At 46.5% G+C, this 15,446-nt stretch overlaps 1 protein-coding gene across 2 annotated transcripts in view; it reads left to right on the top strand.

Moving 5' to 3' along the window:
- Positions 1 to 8,881, top strand: part of SKI (SKI proto-oncogene) — a 94,347-nt gene extending 85,466 nt beyond the window's left edge. Inside the window, exons 4-10 of one of the 2 annotated variants that reach the window (XM_062507760.1) lie at positions 1,165 to 1,290; positions 1,776 to 1,891; positions 2,424 to 2,426; positions 3,366 to 3,637; positions 4,027 to 4,328; positions 6,469 to 6,699; positions 8,693 to 8,881. In XM_062507760.1, the coding sequence (XP_062363744.1) occupies positions 1,165 to 1,290; positions 1,776 to 1,891; positions 2,424 to 2,426; positions 3,366 to 3,637; positions 4,027 to 4,328; positions 6,469 to 6,699; positions 8,693 to 8,881 (1,239 nt within the window). The remainder of the gene's footprint in view (positions 1 to 1,164; positions 1,291 to 1,775; positions 1,892 to 2,423; positions 2,427 to 3,365; positions 3,638 to 4,026; positions 4,329 to 6,468; positions 6,700 to 8,692) is intronic. The other variant, XM_062507761.1, reaches the window with a different exon arrangement.
- Positions 8,882 to 15,446: the final 6,565 nt, after the last annotated feature.

Raw genomic sequence — 15,446 nt, 5'->3', positions numbered from 1 at the left:
TTCTCCAGGTGCTTTTCAGGTAAATCGTTTAAATCACAGTGTTCAGGGTTCAATATCACCTGGAGAAGAAGCCTCTGAACTCACAACTGAGGGTGCCTTGAGGGGACTGATTTTCAGAATGCAGGACATTGGCAAATGAGATCCTTTCTGTCGATGGGAAGGACACTTGGGCTGCAGCATTTCAGGCTCCCAGGATATTGCCATCCCCGGGTGCTCCAGACACACCTGCATCAACACTTGTTTGCCCACAAAAATCATGGTGAAGTGAAAGGATGAGATAAATGAATGCAAATATGAGCAATTATGAATTACTGCAGTGTGGTTCTGCCACCCTTCTGGGAGCCAGGTTGGGTGGGAATGGGGAGAGGTGGCGAGTTTGGAACTGCAAAAAGACAGAAAAAGGAATAGAAGCTGGGGTGGGATGTTTCTTTTATTGTTTCTGGTCATGATGCAGCTCAAGGTCCAGAACCTTCTCCCTCCCTGCTGTGAAAGGTGTTTGTATTGGCAGGGCTTCCAGCTGGTATCCCCAGTGCACCAGTTAAACCAGTAGTTACCAATTTTTTTGCAAGCCACGCTGGGACTATAGGAATTTTATTCCTTCACAGTGTTGAAGGAAAGGGATTTTGCTTGCCAAAGGGCTTTCTTATGCTTGAGGATGATTTATGGGCCAAGCTGAGCCACTTGTGGAAAAGGCAAAGCAGCTCTTGGCAGCACCCCCAGAATCCACTGCAGCTGTGGGGTAGTGAAGTCATCGGCATAACAACCACTGCAAACAGAATAACAAAGTCTGTTCTGTTCTCGTTTAAAATAATCTTTCCAGTTCAGCAACCACATTAAACTTACCTTTCTGCATGCAAAAATCATAAAAGGCTGATAGTTCTCTGCAGCTTGGAGCGAGCGTCTCCCTTTGATCACTGCCCATCTCTCCTGTGCCATGCACACTTGACCCCAGTGTCTCCCAGGAAGGAGTGAAGTGTGTTATGTCACAGTCTGTGTCTGACCCTTGTTTGCACTCCTTTGTTTGGGCTTACATTTGAAAAAGCAGAAAAACACCCAGAGTTTCTTCCTTTTAAATAACAAAATTTTCTTCTGCCTTATAACTTGTTTCTAAGCTGATTGCAAAATGAGGAATTCTGACTTTGATTTTTCCTGCCTTTGTTTCAGGTCTCTTCAGATCCTCCTGCTTCCAAAAAGCCCAAAATAGATGATTCTGCTTCCCAATCTCCAGCTTCTACTGAGAAGGAAAAACAGTCCAGTTGGTTACGGTCCTTATCCAGTTCATCTAATAAGGTGATTGTTGAATATTTTGTAATCAAGAGCGATCATCAAATTGTCACAAAGCATCACTCTACTGAAACCAGAGGAGAAAATGAGGGAAAGAACATGCCCAGAGTTTCTAAACTAGTAACATTTCTATCCTTTTCCTAGTCAGCATTGAGCTGCACAGTCCCCCCAGATTCCTTGTCACCCTCCAGTGCTCACTGACCTGGATTGTGGCAGGGAAGTAAGGAATTCCTTTGTACCTTTGAGGTACAGGAGTCCTGCAAGGTTCAGGAGCTGTTTGTGATCTCTACAAACTACCCAGAGCTCGCTGGCCAACAAAACTCACGAGTGCAGTTCCCCTCTGCCAGTGGAACCCCTGTAAGGAGGTTGTGGCCTGTGGGAAGCAGCTGTGGGGATAACTGAGGGTATCCTGGGAAGCCCCAGTTCCCCTCTGTGGTGATTTATTGTTTCAAGGGTTTGTTGGAGTCACTTATTTCCTGCCCTGTCCCCAGAGCATCGGCTGCGTCCATCCCCGGCAGCGCCTCTCCGCCTTCCGGCCCTGGTCCCCCGCGGTGTCTGCCAGTGAGAAGGAGCTCTCCAGCCACCTGCCTGCCCTGATCCGGGACAGGTAAGGACACAGGCATGGGGACTGGGGGGTTGGGGCTGGCAGCTGGCTCTGGCCTTGTCCCTGTGCTCAGTCAGAGCGTTTGCAGCTGAAGGGGTTTCATTTGCAGAAAGGAAACACTAAAAGGTGTTGCTGGTTTGTGCACGAAGGGGGGTTAAAGGTGACACCTGCCATAAAAGTGGCAGGTGGAGGCTGCTGTGAAGGGGTACAGTACTGGACTTGGGGGTACAGTCATCAAAGGTCTTGGGCTTTGCTGCTAAAGGAATATGGAGTCCCTGTCCTGGGGCAGTGGTCAGGGAGATGCAGCCATTCCCAGGCCCCTGTCCGTGGTACCTGCAGCAGCTCCCTGTTCCCAGCACAGCTCCATCCTCTCCCATCCCCACAGTGCCACGGAGGCTGAAGGACAGCAGAGACTTCCCCAAACCCTCCATGTGTGCCCTGGCCCTGGGGGGGTCCTGGCTCTGGAACCTGTCAGACCCATTCAGACACAGGCTCTGCTCTTGGAGAGGAGCAGCACTGAGTGAGTCACCCACAGCAGGTGGGACCTCGGTGTCACACTGAGAGCAGAAAGTGTCGGGGCAGTTTGACATCCCTATGCCATACTGGAGCTGTGCAGTCTGAAAAACCTCCGAGCCAGATTTCTGCCTGAGGGTGATGATTTCCTTGGAAAGTTTGACTTAAGTGACCAGGTGCTTTTAGGGAATATTGTGGAGAACATTATTATGCCCTTATGAACAAGTTTCTTAGAAGCTGTGGGGATTGATTTAAAAAAAAAAGGAAAATAGAAGGGAGAAAGCCTATCACTATATCTTAATTTTTAAACTAGGTAGGGAAAGAAGTGATGTAAGTGCCCTTGGTATCCCTGTGAGAAACTTGGCTGATTTCAGTATTGGATAAAACCCACCTACAACAGCTCCAGGAGAAATTTTAACTGATACCACATCATATTATAGGTGTGCCGAATTGAAGTTGCAAAGTCTTGGCTCTGCTTTTTGCAAAGTTCCATGTATTTGATGTTATGTTATTGCTCCTCTTTAACACCAAGGTTTAACCAACGGTTTGTTGGTTATTGTACCTGTGGTTTTACACATGGACGCTCAGGTGTGCGTTAGAATCACAGAGGCACAAGAAGATGCTTTTCCACCCCATGGTTTTCCTTAAGGAAGTGCTGTTTTGAGTTTACAAAACATCCAGCTGTGCAGCTGGGTAAAACAACAGTACCGTGAAGAGCAGGAGGAAACAGCTTTAGGACTTCTCGGCTCTGGGAGATCTCATCTCCTTGGTGCTCTTAGGATATGTGGCCCTTGGGATGGGAGGGCAGAACACTAAACAGTACCATGGGCAGGTTCTCAGCTGGTGTAAATCAGTGGGGTTCACTGCCATTCCCATGCATATTTGCAGTGTAACACTGGATGGGGAAGCTTTCCAAAACCAGGAACGTGACCATTTTCCCTTTCTGCCTCCCCCTCCAAACCAGCTTTTACTCCTACAAGAGCTTTGAGAGCGCCGTGGCCCCCAACGTGGCCCTGGCCCCTCCAGCCCAACAGAAGATCGTGAGCAACCCTCCCTGTGCCACCGTGGTGTCCCGGAGCAGCGAGTCCCTGGGCTCTGGCCAGCCCAGGAAGAGGAAGCATGGCACCGAGCACACGGCTGTCCCCGAGGCTGCGGCCACCGCCGCCACCACAGCCACCGCTCCCGAGGAGGACAAGGAGTCAGAAGCAGAGATTGAAGTAGAAACCAGGGAAGAATGTAAGTGACCCTTGTGGCTGCCTTTGTGTCACTTTGTTTGGGCTGGGGTTTTTTGCTGGAGTTCCTGTGCAGCCTCTGTGGGGTTTAAATGGAATTCTGGAAGCCCAGTGCTTCAGTGGTGCTTTTGTCACATGAGTTGTACAGTCACAACTCAAACAAATTGAACTCAGTCTCTTAAGTCAAGGTTGCATTTTCATCGTATTTCAAGTATCGAAGTATAAAATGAGTAGGTTTTCAGTTCCCTTTCCTTTTTTAAATTGATTATGAAGTGTCTCTGTACAAGAGGGACAGCACATTTTGAGCTGTATGATATCTATATATGAGTTGTGTATAATTATGTCTTAATTTTTGACACTTTAAAATTAATTTTCAATGTTTCTGTTTTCCAGTCACCTCCTCTTTATCCTCGCTTTCCTCCCCATCCTTCACCTCCTCCAGCTCTGCCAAGGACATGAGCTCCCCTGGGATGCAGCCCCCAGCCCCTGTCAACAGCTCCTACGAGGTGGCCACACACCCTGACCCCCACAGCAGCGGGCTGGAGGCTGAGCTGGAGCACCTCAGGCAGGCCCTGGACAGTGGGCTGGACACAAAAGAAGCCAAAGAGAAGTTCCTGCACGAGGTGGTGAAGATGAGGGTGAAGCAGGAGGAGAAGCTGAACGCGGCCCTGCAAGCCAAGCGCAGCCTGCACCAGGTAAGGCTGCCCTGCCCTGCCCACGCCCCGCCAGGTACAGCCCAGCAGGGAGCTCTGAAAAAGGAATTGCCTCATTTTTCCCAAATAGCAACAGCCTTTGCTGGGGCTCTGTTTGTAAATCCAGCCGGGAAACCAAAGCACAGGAACCAGTCCTACGTTTTTAAGCCTGCCACCTGTTTTTCCTTGGGTTATAAATCCATGGTTACCAAAATCAACATCTTTTCATTACTGAAAAAATCTTCTAGTCCAGCAGAGTTTATTTTGTTTTCATTTCACTGAACAGGAAACATTTCTGGAGGTTTTAGCTGGGCTTTTAAAGGCTCTGTGAGGGAGGGTGTTCCTGGGACACAGCCACAGTTGAAGTAAGGGCTTTGTCAGGCTTCCCACTGGCCACATTGCTGAGCTTCAGTCAGGGAAGAAGCTCCTTATTTCTGGAAATCCTGGATCCATCAATTGTATCCGTGGTCAGGCAGGGCTGCAGGTCAGGACTGAGCACAGTGATGGGTGAACTGGATTTTATTTGAGCTGGGGGTAAAAAGAGTGCAGAGAAATAGAAGAGGGAGCCAACGTAGAAGATATGTGTGTCCTCTTTGAATATTTGGTGTGGAGCTGTTCCCAAGCTGGGGCTGGAATCCATGGGGTGGAGTAAACAAGGGCCTGGTTTGAGCAAGTGTGGGAGACACAAAACCAGCACTGATGCTGTTTTTTTCAGTTACCCTGAGCAAATTGCTTTAATTCCTTTGTGTTCCAGTAAATCTGTGTTTCATTTTATTTATTTTAAAGTAAACATTTATGCATAATACCTAAAGAGTGTGTAGTTAAAGCTGGAATTACATGAAGCAGTTGAGTGTTAAATGAAGCCCTGTGTCAGGGGCAGAGAACTCTGGTGTCCAGCCATCCTTCTCCATTTGGGAAGGTGGGTTCCCAGTTCCACACACAGGAGAGATGTATGTGTTGTGTGTGTGTGTGGGGGGGTCCTTCCAGGGGCTGTGGGTACTTCAGGGGCTGTGTGTGCATTTCCAGAGGTTGTAGGTACTTCCAGGGGCTGTGTGTGCATTTCCAGAGGTTGTGGGTACTTCCAGGGGCTGTGTGTGCATTTCCAGAGGTTGTGGGTACTTCCAGGGGCTGTGTGTGCACTTCCAGAGGTTGTGGGTGCTTCCAGAGCTAACAATGGCCTGGCTGGGAAGTGAGATTGTCAGAAGAGTGAATTTCCCATGACCCTACAGTGTTACTTCACAGCAACCAGGGCTGGAGGGTTTGACTCGGACAGGGAGGAAATGCTGCTTCTGGGTGAAAAAATAGATCTTTAGTTTCTAATTTAACCATTTAGGAAACATGAGCCACATCTCTGTGCTTGCTGTGAACATGTATTTTAACAGCTTAGGGGTTTCTTCCTTTGTACCTTGAAAGTTCCTTATCATTATCACTTCAGTTGATGGTTCCCTCATGGATTTGATATTCAAAGGCAGCAGTTCCCAGCCTGGACAGGGGGAGTGGCAGTTCCCAGAGGAAAGTGTGGTTTCCATTCAGCTTCAGGTTTTAGCCTGGAGTTTTCCAGCTCTTGTGACAGAGCAGTCCTTGGGCTAATTGTCAGGAGTATTGAGATTCACCCCAGTCACCTACAGCACCCCAGAGCTAGAAACGACACAGTTTGTGTTCTGTCCTTGCCTTGAGTGGATTTTTGGGGGGGGAATTGATAAAATGGAACTGATTTCTGATGTCCTGTCGAGCTTTGCTGTACACAAAGGACACTCAGAACTGCACTTTCCACGTTGTGCATCTTCAGAGCCTTCAGCTCCAGCCCAGGCACTGCAGTCGGGTGGTTTGGAACGTGGAGCTGGTGCTGGAGCTCTCTCCAACTGCAGTTCATCTTTATTCAGGCCCAGATGGTCGCAGCTATTCTGCTTGACAAAGCAAAATGGGGCTGCAGCGCTGAGCTTTTTGTTATCCTGGGCTTCAGGGTAGCTGGAGTGCAGGAACTCCACAGGATTTAAAGGAGAAGGGCTCGTGCAAAGTTCAGTGTGGGGTTTAGCCGTGGGCTGCCTTGGTCACAACCAGCAGGAGCTGGGAATGTGCTTTGGATAGCTTCCCTTGCAGCTCTGCTTCCTTCACTCACTCCTTACCTGCCTGTGTGCCCCAGGAGCTGGAGTTCCTGAGAGTGGCCAAGAAAGAGAAGCTGAGGGAAGCAACAGAAGCCAAGCGCAACCTGCGGAAGGAGATCGAGCGTCTGCGAGCCGAGAATGAGAAGAAGATGAAGGAGGCCAACGAGTCCCGGATCCGGCTGAAGAGGGAGCTGGAGCAGGCGCGGCAGATCCGTGTGTGTGACAAGGGCTGCGAGGCCGGCAGGCTCCGGGCCAAGTACTCAGCACAGGTGAGGCCCGGCAGGGGCAGGAGCAGCTCCTCAGCTCCCTCCCCCTGCCCAGCATCCCCTGCCAGGCGCTGCTCCCGCCCCTGCTCCTGAGCTGGGAGCCTGGCTGGGAGAGGGGCATCAACAGAATTTTAAACTCATTCCATGCACCTGCCACAGAGGTGTCAGGGCCTCTCGTGTTAAAGGGAGCCCTCAGACATAGTCCTCAAAAGCTACTGTTTAACGTACTTGAATTTGTGTGTATTTGTATATACTTCAAATTCTTTACATAGTTTAACATAGCCCTGAAAAGCTCGAGGCAGAGGGAATTCCAGGAGTGCTGGAGCAGCCTGTTGTGAGATACAGGTGCTCCTGGAGGTGAGAGCTGCAGGTCCCTGGTGTGGTGGCTTTAAGGGAGGAGGGGAAGAGCAGAAGCAAAGCTCACAATCTCCAGGGCTCTGATAAGGGGAAGGGGAGTGGCTGCCCGCTCCTGCGGAGACACGTCTGGCCAGGAGCAGGAAATGATGTGGGGCTTCCTCTCAGCATCACAGGATGTCTCACTGATAAGGGGTGATAAGGGGTGTCCAGACTAAACAGAGCTGCCCTGGGGCTGCTGTGCTGGGCGTTCCTGCAGGGCCCTGGGGAGCAGCTCCAGGGCAGGTGAACACGGGCTGGGCTCGGGGGGCTCAGGTGTGTCCTGGGGGTGACTGTGTGACACTGGGCATTTTCAGTCTCCTAATGCATTCCCTCCTTGGGCAGGAATAGATGAGCTTTCCTAAGCTTAAAGGCTAACAATCACCTCAAAAAGAACTCAAGTAGGCAATTATTCATCTTTTCTGAGGCCAGGCCTGGCAGGTTGGCAGTGTCCCCTGCAGCAGCCCCCTGTCACAGCCACCCCTGAGCCCCCCAGAGCTGTCCTTGGGCAAAGGACACATCTTGGCAGCTCCTGTTTTGTGGCTGGCACAGCTGGGTAACAAAACTCCAGCGAGTAACTCACTGCCAGGGCTGAATTTTATAAGATGTCATTATAACTTAAGTCTTGAGAAATTTTACAATAAAGCTTTATACATCCTTGTAGCTACAGCTTGGGGTGCAAGAGGAAGTTGGTCACATCTTATTTTTGAGGAAACCACAGTTCTCTAAACAGGCTCAGTCTGACAGAAATAGCATCTGGCCAGGGTGGGAGAAGACAACAGAGTCAGGGTGGAAATGCCTCTGTGTAGGTTTAAAGTATTAGATGCTTAATACCCATTGAGAAGCTGTGGTATGTGCCTTCCTTTCTCTTACCTTGATTCTGAAATCCAGACATGGATGGGGAAGGTTTAGCTGCATTTTAGCCCAAAACATTGGAGGTTTCCTTTCCTTGTTAAATGGCAATCTTTGCTGGCTGTTGGCATTTCCTTTCTCCTTGGGTGCTGTTTCTCTGATATTTGCACCCTCCAGTCTTGGGTGTTCTCTCTACCATTGCTGTCAGAAAGTACCACACAGGGCGATCAGGGAGGCCAAGGGCAGCTGCAGGTCCTGCAGAGTGGGGACACAGCAGGACTTTTATCCATAGCTGGGACAGGCCTGGCCTGTCAGCAGCCAAGGCCCTTTCTGGTCACTTCCTTTAACAATCTTTGTAAAAGAGCTGAAAGTGAATCCCCTCTGCCAGCACCTGGGGTTTGCTTTGCTGAGTTGCCGTCACTGCCTAAAGAAATAACAGCCATGCCCGAAGAAGTGACCAGAGTTCTGTGGCACTAAGGAATTCTTGAACTGTTTCTCAACTCTTCTGATTCTCATTTTCCTTTCTGGAGCTGGAGTCACTGGGAATGTTTGGGTTTCAAAGCTAAGCAGGCACTGTACTGCAGTAGTGTATGGAAAATAGGAACAGGGAATTCCTTCCTCGCCTCAATCTTGATAATCCTATGCCTGGAGTACACATTTTCTTGCTTCCCTGACCACGTGCAAGGTGCGTGGGGAGGCACAGGCTCTGCCCAGCCCGTGTCCCACAGCCCTGTCTGTCCTGTCCCCGCAGATTGAGGACCTGCAGGTGAAGCTGCAGCACGCCGAGGCCGACCGGGAGCAGCTCCGCGCCGACCTCCTGCACGAGAGGGAGGCCCGGGAGCACCTGGAGAAGGTGGTCAAGGAACTTCAGGAACAACTGTGGCCTAAAGCCAGCAGCCAGCCCAGCAGTGAGAGCACCTCAAGCCCCATGGAGAACTGACCTCTCGTCCCCCAGCACAGGGAGGGAGAGAGGGGGACTGGGAGTGCACGTGTGAGTAGTGGTGTCTTGGCACACACTTTAGGAATATGGATTCTCAGTAGTTGGAAGGCAAATGTTGTTACTCTCTAGAACAGAAGCACTGAATTCCGCCTCTTTTTTTTTTTCCCAATCCATATAGCACAACATCTTACTGTGCCTAGAAAACACAAAGTGTTTGTAAACAAAATACTTTTAAGTCCACAGCAAATTTTCTACTGGCAAACTCCAAGCAAAGCAGCGTGGTCCAGCTAAACCCGGAGTCCAAGGCGAGCACGGCAGTGGCTTTGTGTTCTCCTGCCTGTTGGAACATTTTGGAATTTAAAAACAAACCAACTTTTCTTATAAGCTATTTAAAATAATTCATTACACAGACTTGGTATTAAAAAAAATATGACAAGATTTTTATAATGAACCTTTAAAAGCAAAACAAAAAAAAAAGACAAAAAATAAAACACAAACCTTTGATGCACAATTTTTAATGACTTTATAGGCTTTGGGATTCTTTGTGCAGAAGCCCCTCTGTGGTGATGATGCCATCCATGTCAGGAGCAGTTTTCCAGCCATCTCGGAAGCCATTGTGGTTCCATCCCATCACGTGGGTGTAGGAGAAGTTCAGAGTGCTTTTCCAAGTTGATTTTTTTCCTTAGAATGAATTATGTCCATTTCCTGCCCTGGACACAAGAAGAAGAGAAGCTTCAGGTGAATGCAGGGGGTGAGGGGAGGAGAAGGGGTTGGGTTGAGAGCCCCAGGCCAGCCCCACAGACCCCCCTGTGTTCAGAGACTTCACCCAGGAGTGCTTCAGCCTTGGGAAAAGAAGGAGAAAAAGGAAGAAAGGAAGGAAATGGGTGATCAGTTGGTAGAGGAAAAAAGCAGAGACATCTGTGTGTTGAAGTCATTCTGAAATCTTCAGCTTTCAGTTTTCTGGAAAACTCATCTTGTTGCACCATCTTACCATGAATTCAGTATTTCCCTGCTTCCATTCTGAACTGTCAGTCAGGATTTCTGTGCCCAAGGAGAGTCCAACGTCGCAGTGTCGGATACTACAGAACAGAAAACCAACATTTTTGCTGCTGTGAATAAGCCTACATCTTTTTAAAAAGAAACTTTTTTGTTTTTAAAAAGAGAAATTACTTTAATTTTGGGATCCAAGCCGCGGCCCGGGGATACGATGCAGCAAACCATCACTGCCTTGGGGGTGGTGCTGAGGTTTTTTATTTTACTTTTTTTTTTAAACCTGCACTTTGTCAGAATCTTACTCTGCATTTTATTCCCTGTTTCTAAGATGTACATGTCAAGCGTTTGAGATTCTGCCCTAACAGCTGTGCAAACCATGAACCCAAATCTGCCACCACTGACACCTCCCATCAGCATCTGTGTAAGCAAAGGAGGATCCAGCAGGTCCAGAATCCCCAGAGCAGGAATTCCTCCTGTGCTGCTGGTTCAGTTAGTTAGAGCCTGGTTTTGTGGCTGTGTATCTGACCCAAGCTGGGGAGCACCAGAGATGCTCCCAAAATGCTTAACAAATAAAGCTGGTGCTTTACTGATCAGGAGAAAATTAATTTTCACCCATAAACACTTACCTCTGACACACTCAAGCAAGTGAAAATGTGATCTGGGGCTGCAGATGTGCCTTCCAGCTCATTTTTTCTCCCAGCATCTTCTCTAGGTAATGCTGACACTTTTTTACCTTAAAGAATAAAAAGAAAAAAAAAAAAAAGAAAAAAAAAAAAGAGAACCCTGTATGCATCATCATACCCAGAGTTACTCTAAAAGAAGAAATATATTTCCAGTAATCTTTATTTGCTTTTGGACATAATGCAAACTATATAAGCTTCAAAATTATTTCCCAGTAGACAGAAAGCGGCTTCCAATCCTAAAATTATGGTATTTACTTACAGTACATTAGAGAGATTTTTTTTTTTAAACAAGAGCTGTTTGCTTGAAACCATTATAGTAACCATTATAGTAACTGTGAGCATTAACAAAAAAGTTCATATATATGTTTTAGGTACAAAAAAAGAAAAAATATGAAAGGAGTGGAATTACTGGGACAATGTAAAACTGTTGGGAGCAAGAAACAGTCACACCAAGTCAATGACCTGAACCTGTCTGTGGATACAGGGGTTGGCCCTTGTGTGTTTGGGATGCTGGAGACTGGCTCTAGGTGCAGATCTCCTTCTAAAGTGCAATGCAAAAGGAATTTTGATTATGCTTGAGCAGGTTTGTTTTTTTTAATGTGGGGTTTTATTTTCTTTGTATGTTTTTTTTCTGCGATTATTAAATCATATGCATGGATTAAACTGCCATATAGTCATTAATGGGCATTATTACTGTCTTATGTAAAGGGGTTCTTTTGTTATGCAGTATGCAGAAAAATGTTCTCAGCCTTATGATTTCCAGATCTGTATTATCCACTTATTTCTTCAAGGGAAACTAAACAACTGTAGCTGTAGCTGATCATTTTTGTGCATTTCAGGTCTCTTGTGCTCTGCTTTACTGCTGTGTTGGGAACCACACAGAGAACAGACCCCACTCCTGTGGCGGCTCATAGAAGCCTGGCTTTGGAAATTTTGCTTGTTTGGGTTTTTCCCCCTGATCTATGGTAGTTTCTCTCCCTTTATAACCCCCAAAAAATAGCAACGTGTCCATATCCAGCTGTTGTGTCCCAGGAAAAGCCACTCACCTGAGCACACCATGAATTTTCCTTTTTGTATCCAGGGAAATGCAGTCACTCACTGGGCATGAGGCTCCCACACTTCTGAAGGAAGGAAATCTGCAGGATTTTCAAAGGAAAAAAGCAGAACAGTAAAACAGTTAATCACCACCAGGCAGCCTCCCCTGTGCTGCACAGGTAGAGGGTCACAGGGGCAGCACAGAATCTCCAAACCAGAATTACAGCTGGGGCTTTCTTCTCTGCCCCACTCCCAGTCACTCCATGCAGGGCCGTGCCTGCAGGTGAACTCACCCCTAGACTCCTAGGATCCCATCCTTGGGAGTGACAGGCCATTTCTATCAATTAAGGTTTAAAAGCACCAAGATAAATAAGGTGCAAGAAGAGCAGGAACAAACATTCTCCAGCAGCAGCCACTGCCCAGGAGGGGCTCCAGGGTTGGGTCTGGAATCAACTACTGGGCATTTCCTAACCATGTTTAACAATCAGATTGTTCTTTCTGCAGAACAGATGTTATTTCTGAAGAATGTGTAATTTATTTCTAATTCAGAGTAATTAGAAGTGTCTCTGTCCCAGCCCCAGAGGCTGATTGTCGCTGGGGGGGCTCTGCAGAGCAGCCTCCCTGTGTGAAGGTGCTCGAGGCCAGGGAGCTCTGGGGTCATTCCTGTGTCTGCAACACCTCAGTAAAGCTGTGTGAGCCTGGTCCCACGGAATTCCTTCCTTCCTGCAGCCCCCACTCCCTGCTGCATTCCCAGGGAGAGGGGCTGCCCCTCCATCTCCCCCATCCTCTGTGCTTTAGTTTCCTTTAAGAAGTTCCAAGGGAGAAGAGGTGTTTCATACAGGCTGTTGACTCTCCCTGTACCTACAAATATATTACTACTTGTATATTCAGTTTAATTACTCCTTGTTTCTATTACTGAGTGAAGACTTAACGAAGGGAAAAAAAAACCAACAGCAATAACATTCATATCTATGGAGCAGCTAACTCTATACATAATATTCTGCTTTTCGAACAGAACTAGCCAATGTAAAAAAAAAAACCATAAAAGTAAATTCAACATGTAAATACTTTTTTTCATTTTACACTGTTGTATTATAAGTGTATATGGTGTTTACTTTTTCAAAACTCTTTCTTACCTGGTAGTTGTCTTGTTTTATGAGTTGTGTTTTTAACTGAGAAGAACCTTTGCTGTCTGTTAGGAAAAAACAAAACAAAATCTTTTTGCAAGTTTTCAATGTGGGTTATAACCTTTTCTCCATCATTTGCATTTTATTTGTCCTTATTTTCACTGTAAAGTATTTTATTACCAAAAGGTTGGTTTTTGTTCCATTCTTCCCTCTCAGCAGTCCATGTGTTTTAGAGAGAAGTTTTTTGTTGGCTTGGTTATTGTTTTTTTTTTGTTTTGTTTTGTTTTTGGTTTTTTTAAATTGAAAGAACTCACAGAAATGACATTTTTTCAATTGAAGAAAAATAAATCTTTACATTTATAATAGCCAATAGCATTTCAGCACATTTTTGTTATCCTGGTCTCTCCTATGCTGCTGCTAATGACAATATTATGACTTACTCTACTATTCTAGAACTATTTTTATGTAAGTAATGTATGCTTTCTTGTTTATAAATGCCTGATTTAAAAAAAAAAGTAAGAAAAAAGCTTGGCATATTTATCTATTTCGCTGTGTACCTTGATAGTCCTTTTCCACCCCCTTTTCCACATCTCCTCCCCCCGATGCAGATAATATTGTAAAATAAAGGACTTTATGAGATTATGTATGAAAATAGCTATGCTTATATACCACAGTGACTGAATGTACAGTGTATAGACGCATTACCGAAAATAAAATTGTTTGTCCAGAAAAAAATAAAAGAGCTCTGGGATGTTTTTTGGAGTTCTCTGTGCTTTGCTGAGGTGCTGCTCCCCCCCTTCAATGTGCCATGGCCACGATCCCACAGCACCTGGTTCCTGTTTTCCTGGAGAGCCCAGGAAATCATTTAATACAAAACCTCTGCAAGGCTGCATGGACACTGCTGGAAGGAGACAGGAATTTAATTGCCATCACTGCATTCCACTGCATGGGGAAATTCTAACACTCAAGTGAAATTTCTTTGGAATAGTGAGAATTGTAAGCGTAGAGAAGTTTGTTCTAGGTCAAAGAAAAAGAAACACAAGAGGGGGAAATGCAAAAAGCAGGAGATGGAAACATATGTCAGAATAATTGTCTCATGGTTTTCTGCGAAGTGGCTGTAGAATTTCCACAGCTCTGGGACATTTCTGAAATGCCTTTGTAAAGCAGTGGAAAAGCTGGAGAATGAGCAAAAAGCTTAAAAAAATAAATTCTTATTTGAGACTCACCAAGCTTTCTAAGGGGTGGGTTTGTTTCCTACGTGCAGCTCCACATCCTTGGGGAGGGATCTTGTGCCCCATATCCTGTCCACATGCCTGTCCCTCCACCTGCACAAGCCTTACTGTGACTCTGGGTCCTGAAATTAAAAGTTCAAATAATATTCCTCCCACTGCTCCTTCTCAGAGAGACTTTTCATGGTATTCCTGTTCCAAACTAAATAGCAAATAAAATTTGGATTGATAAGGCTTGGTACCAGAGGCAGAAAAAAATTGCATATTCTGTCTCCAAGGACCTCTGAGTGCAACAAAACAGGTTGGTAAAGCCCAGTCAAGCTGTCTTTTGTTCCTGGGTAAGGGGTAACCGGGTTTGAAACTTCTGGTTCTGCTGACAACTTCAGTTTACTAGGAACAAGAAACTTTAGAAATGAGACCTGAACCTGCTCAATAATCAAATGACCTGAACTGACCCAAACTCACAAGTAGCTGAAATAAATAGAAATAAAAATTCAATTTCCTGAGGCCTGGAGTAAAGACTTTTCATTGCTTATTCAAGTGCTTGTGTTACCCAGTCATCAGAAAACACCAGTAAAACACCAAATATGGGGTGTAGGTGGCAAATCCAAACCTTGTGTGGGGCACATCTGAAAGAAACAGCCACAAAATCCCATAAATGGGGTTAAACAGAGCACCTCAGTAGTTCCCAATGTCCTGGGAGCAGCTCCCCTGATCCCAGCCTGGCAGATGGAGCACAGGGAAGCTCAACACACACGGAGGAGGGAGAGGCCTGAGGGATTTGGGGGAGAAATGAGATTCCTTATTACTGCTCAAGGGATCCAAACTAGACCTTTCAGGTGCTCCCACCTCCATTTGCTGAAAAGGCATTAAAGAAACACATCCTGCAGGGAAGGGATGCAATGACAGGAATCCGGGAAGCAGCAGAAGCCCAGGAATGCCAGAGTTAATGGAGATCTGAGCTCTGAGGCACTGTCAGGAGGAAGAGCACAGCTCTAATAAAACCCAGCTGTGTGACGTACACACTGCTGGAATTTTTATGAGATGGCTTATGTGCACTTTAAGTATTACCTGACTGCAATGCAAATTCCCACACACTTTTATTTGGGAGGGAAAAAGTTTCCACAGCTCTCTGGGCTGGACTGATGGAGCCGAATTGTTCTGCACAGCATCTGTGGGGTTTCTGGCTCATCATTTTGCATTTACTTTTGTATTTGTTTCTGTTGAGTCAGCTCCTCAACCTAGAACCTTGAGAATTTCACCCTTATAACACTGCCCCAGAGTCACCCTGACCCAGCCATCCCAGTCCTCTGGCCCTTCCACCACTGCTCTTCCACCTCCCATACTTATGCCATTGAGAAAGATTCCAAGGAACAAGATGACACCTGCACAAGTAAAAAGAAAATGAGGTTTCACTGCTTCAAAGGTCAGGTTTGCTCCAAAGTCTCGTTTCTGTAAACACCATAAGGACCATAAGCTTGAGTGACCATGATCTTGG

This window comes from Cinclus cinclus, chromosome 23, assembly GCF_963662255.1.
Source record: "Cinclus cinclus chromosome 23, bCinCin1.1, whole genome shotgun sequence".
Classification (NCBI taxonomy): Eukaryota; Metazoa; Chordata; class Aves; order Passeriformes; family Cinclidae; genus Cinclus; species Cinclus cinclus.
This window is presented reverse-complemented; position numbering and strand designations above follow the sequence as displayed.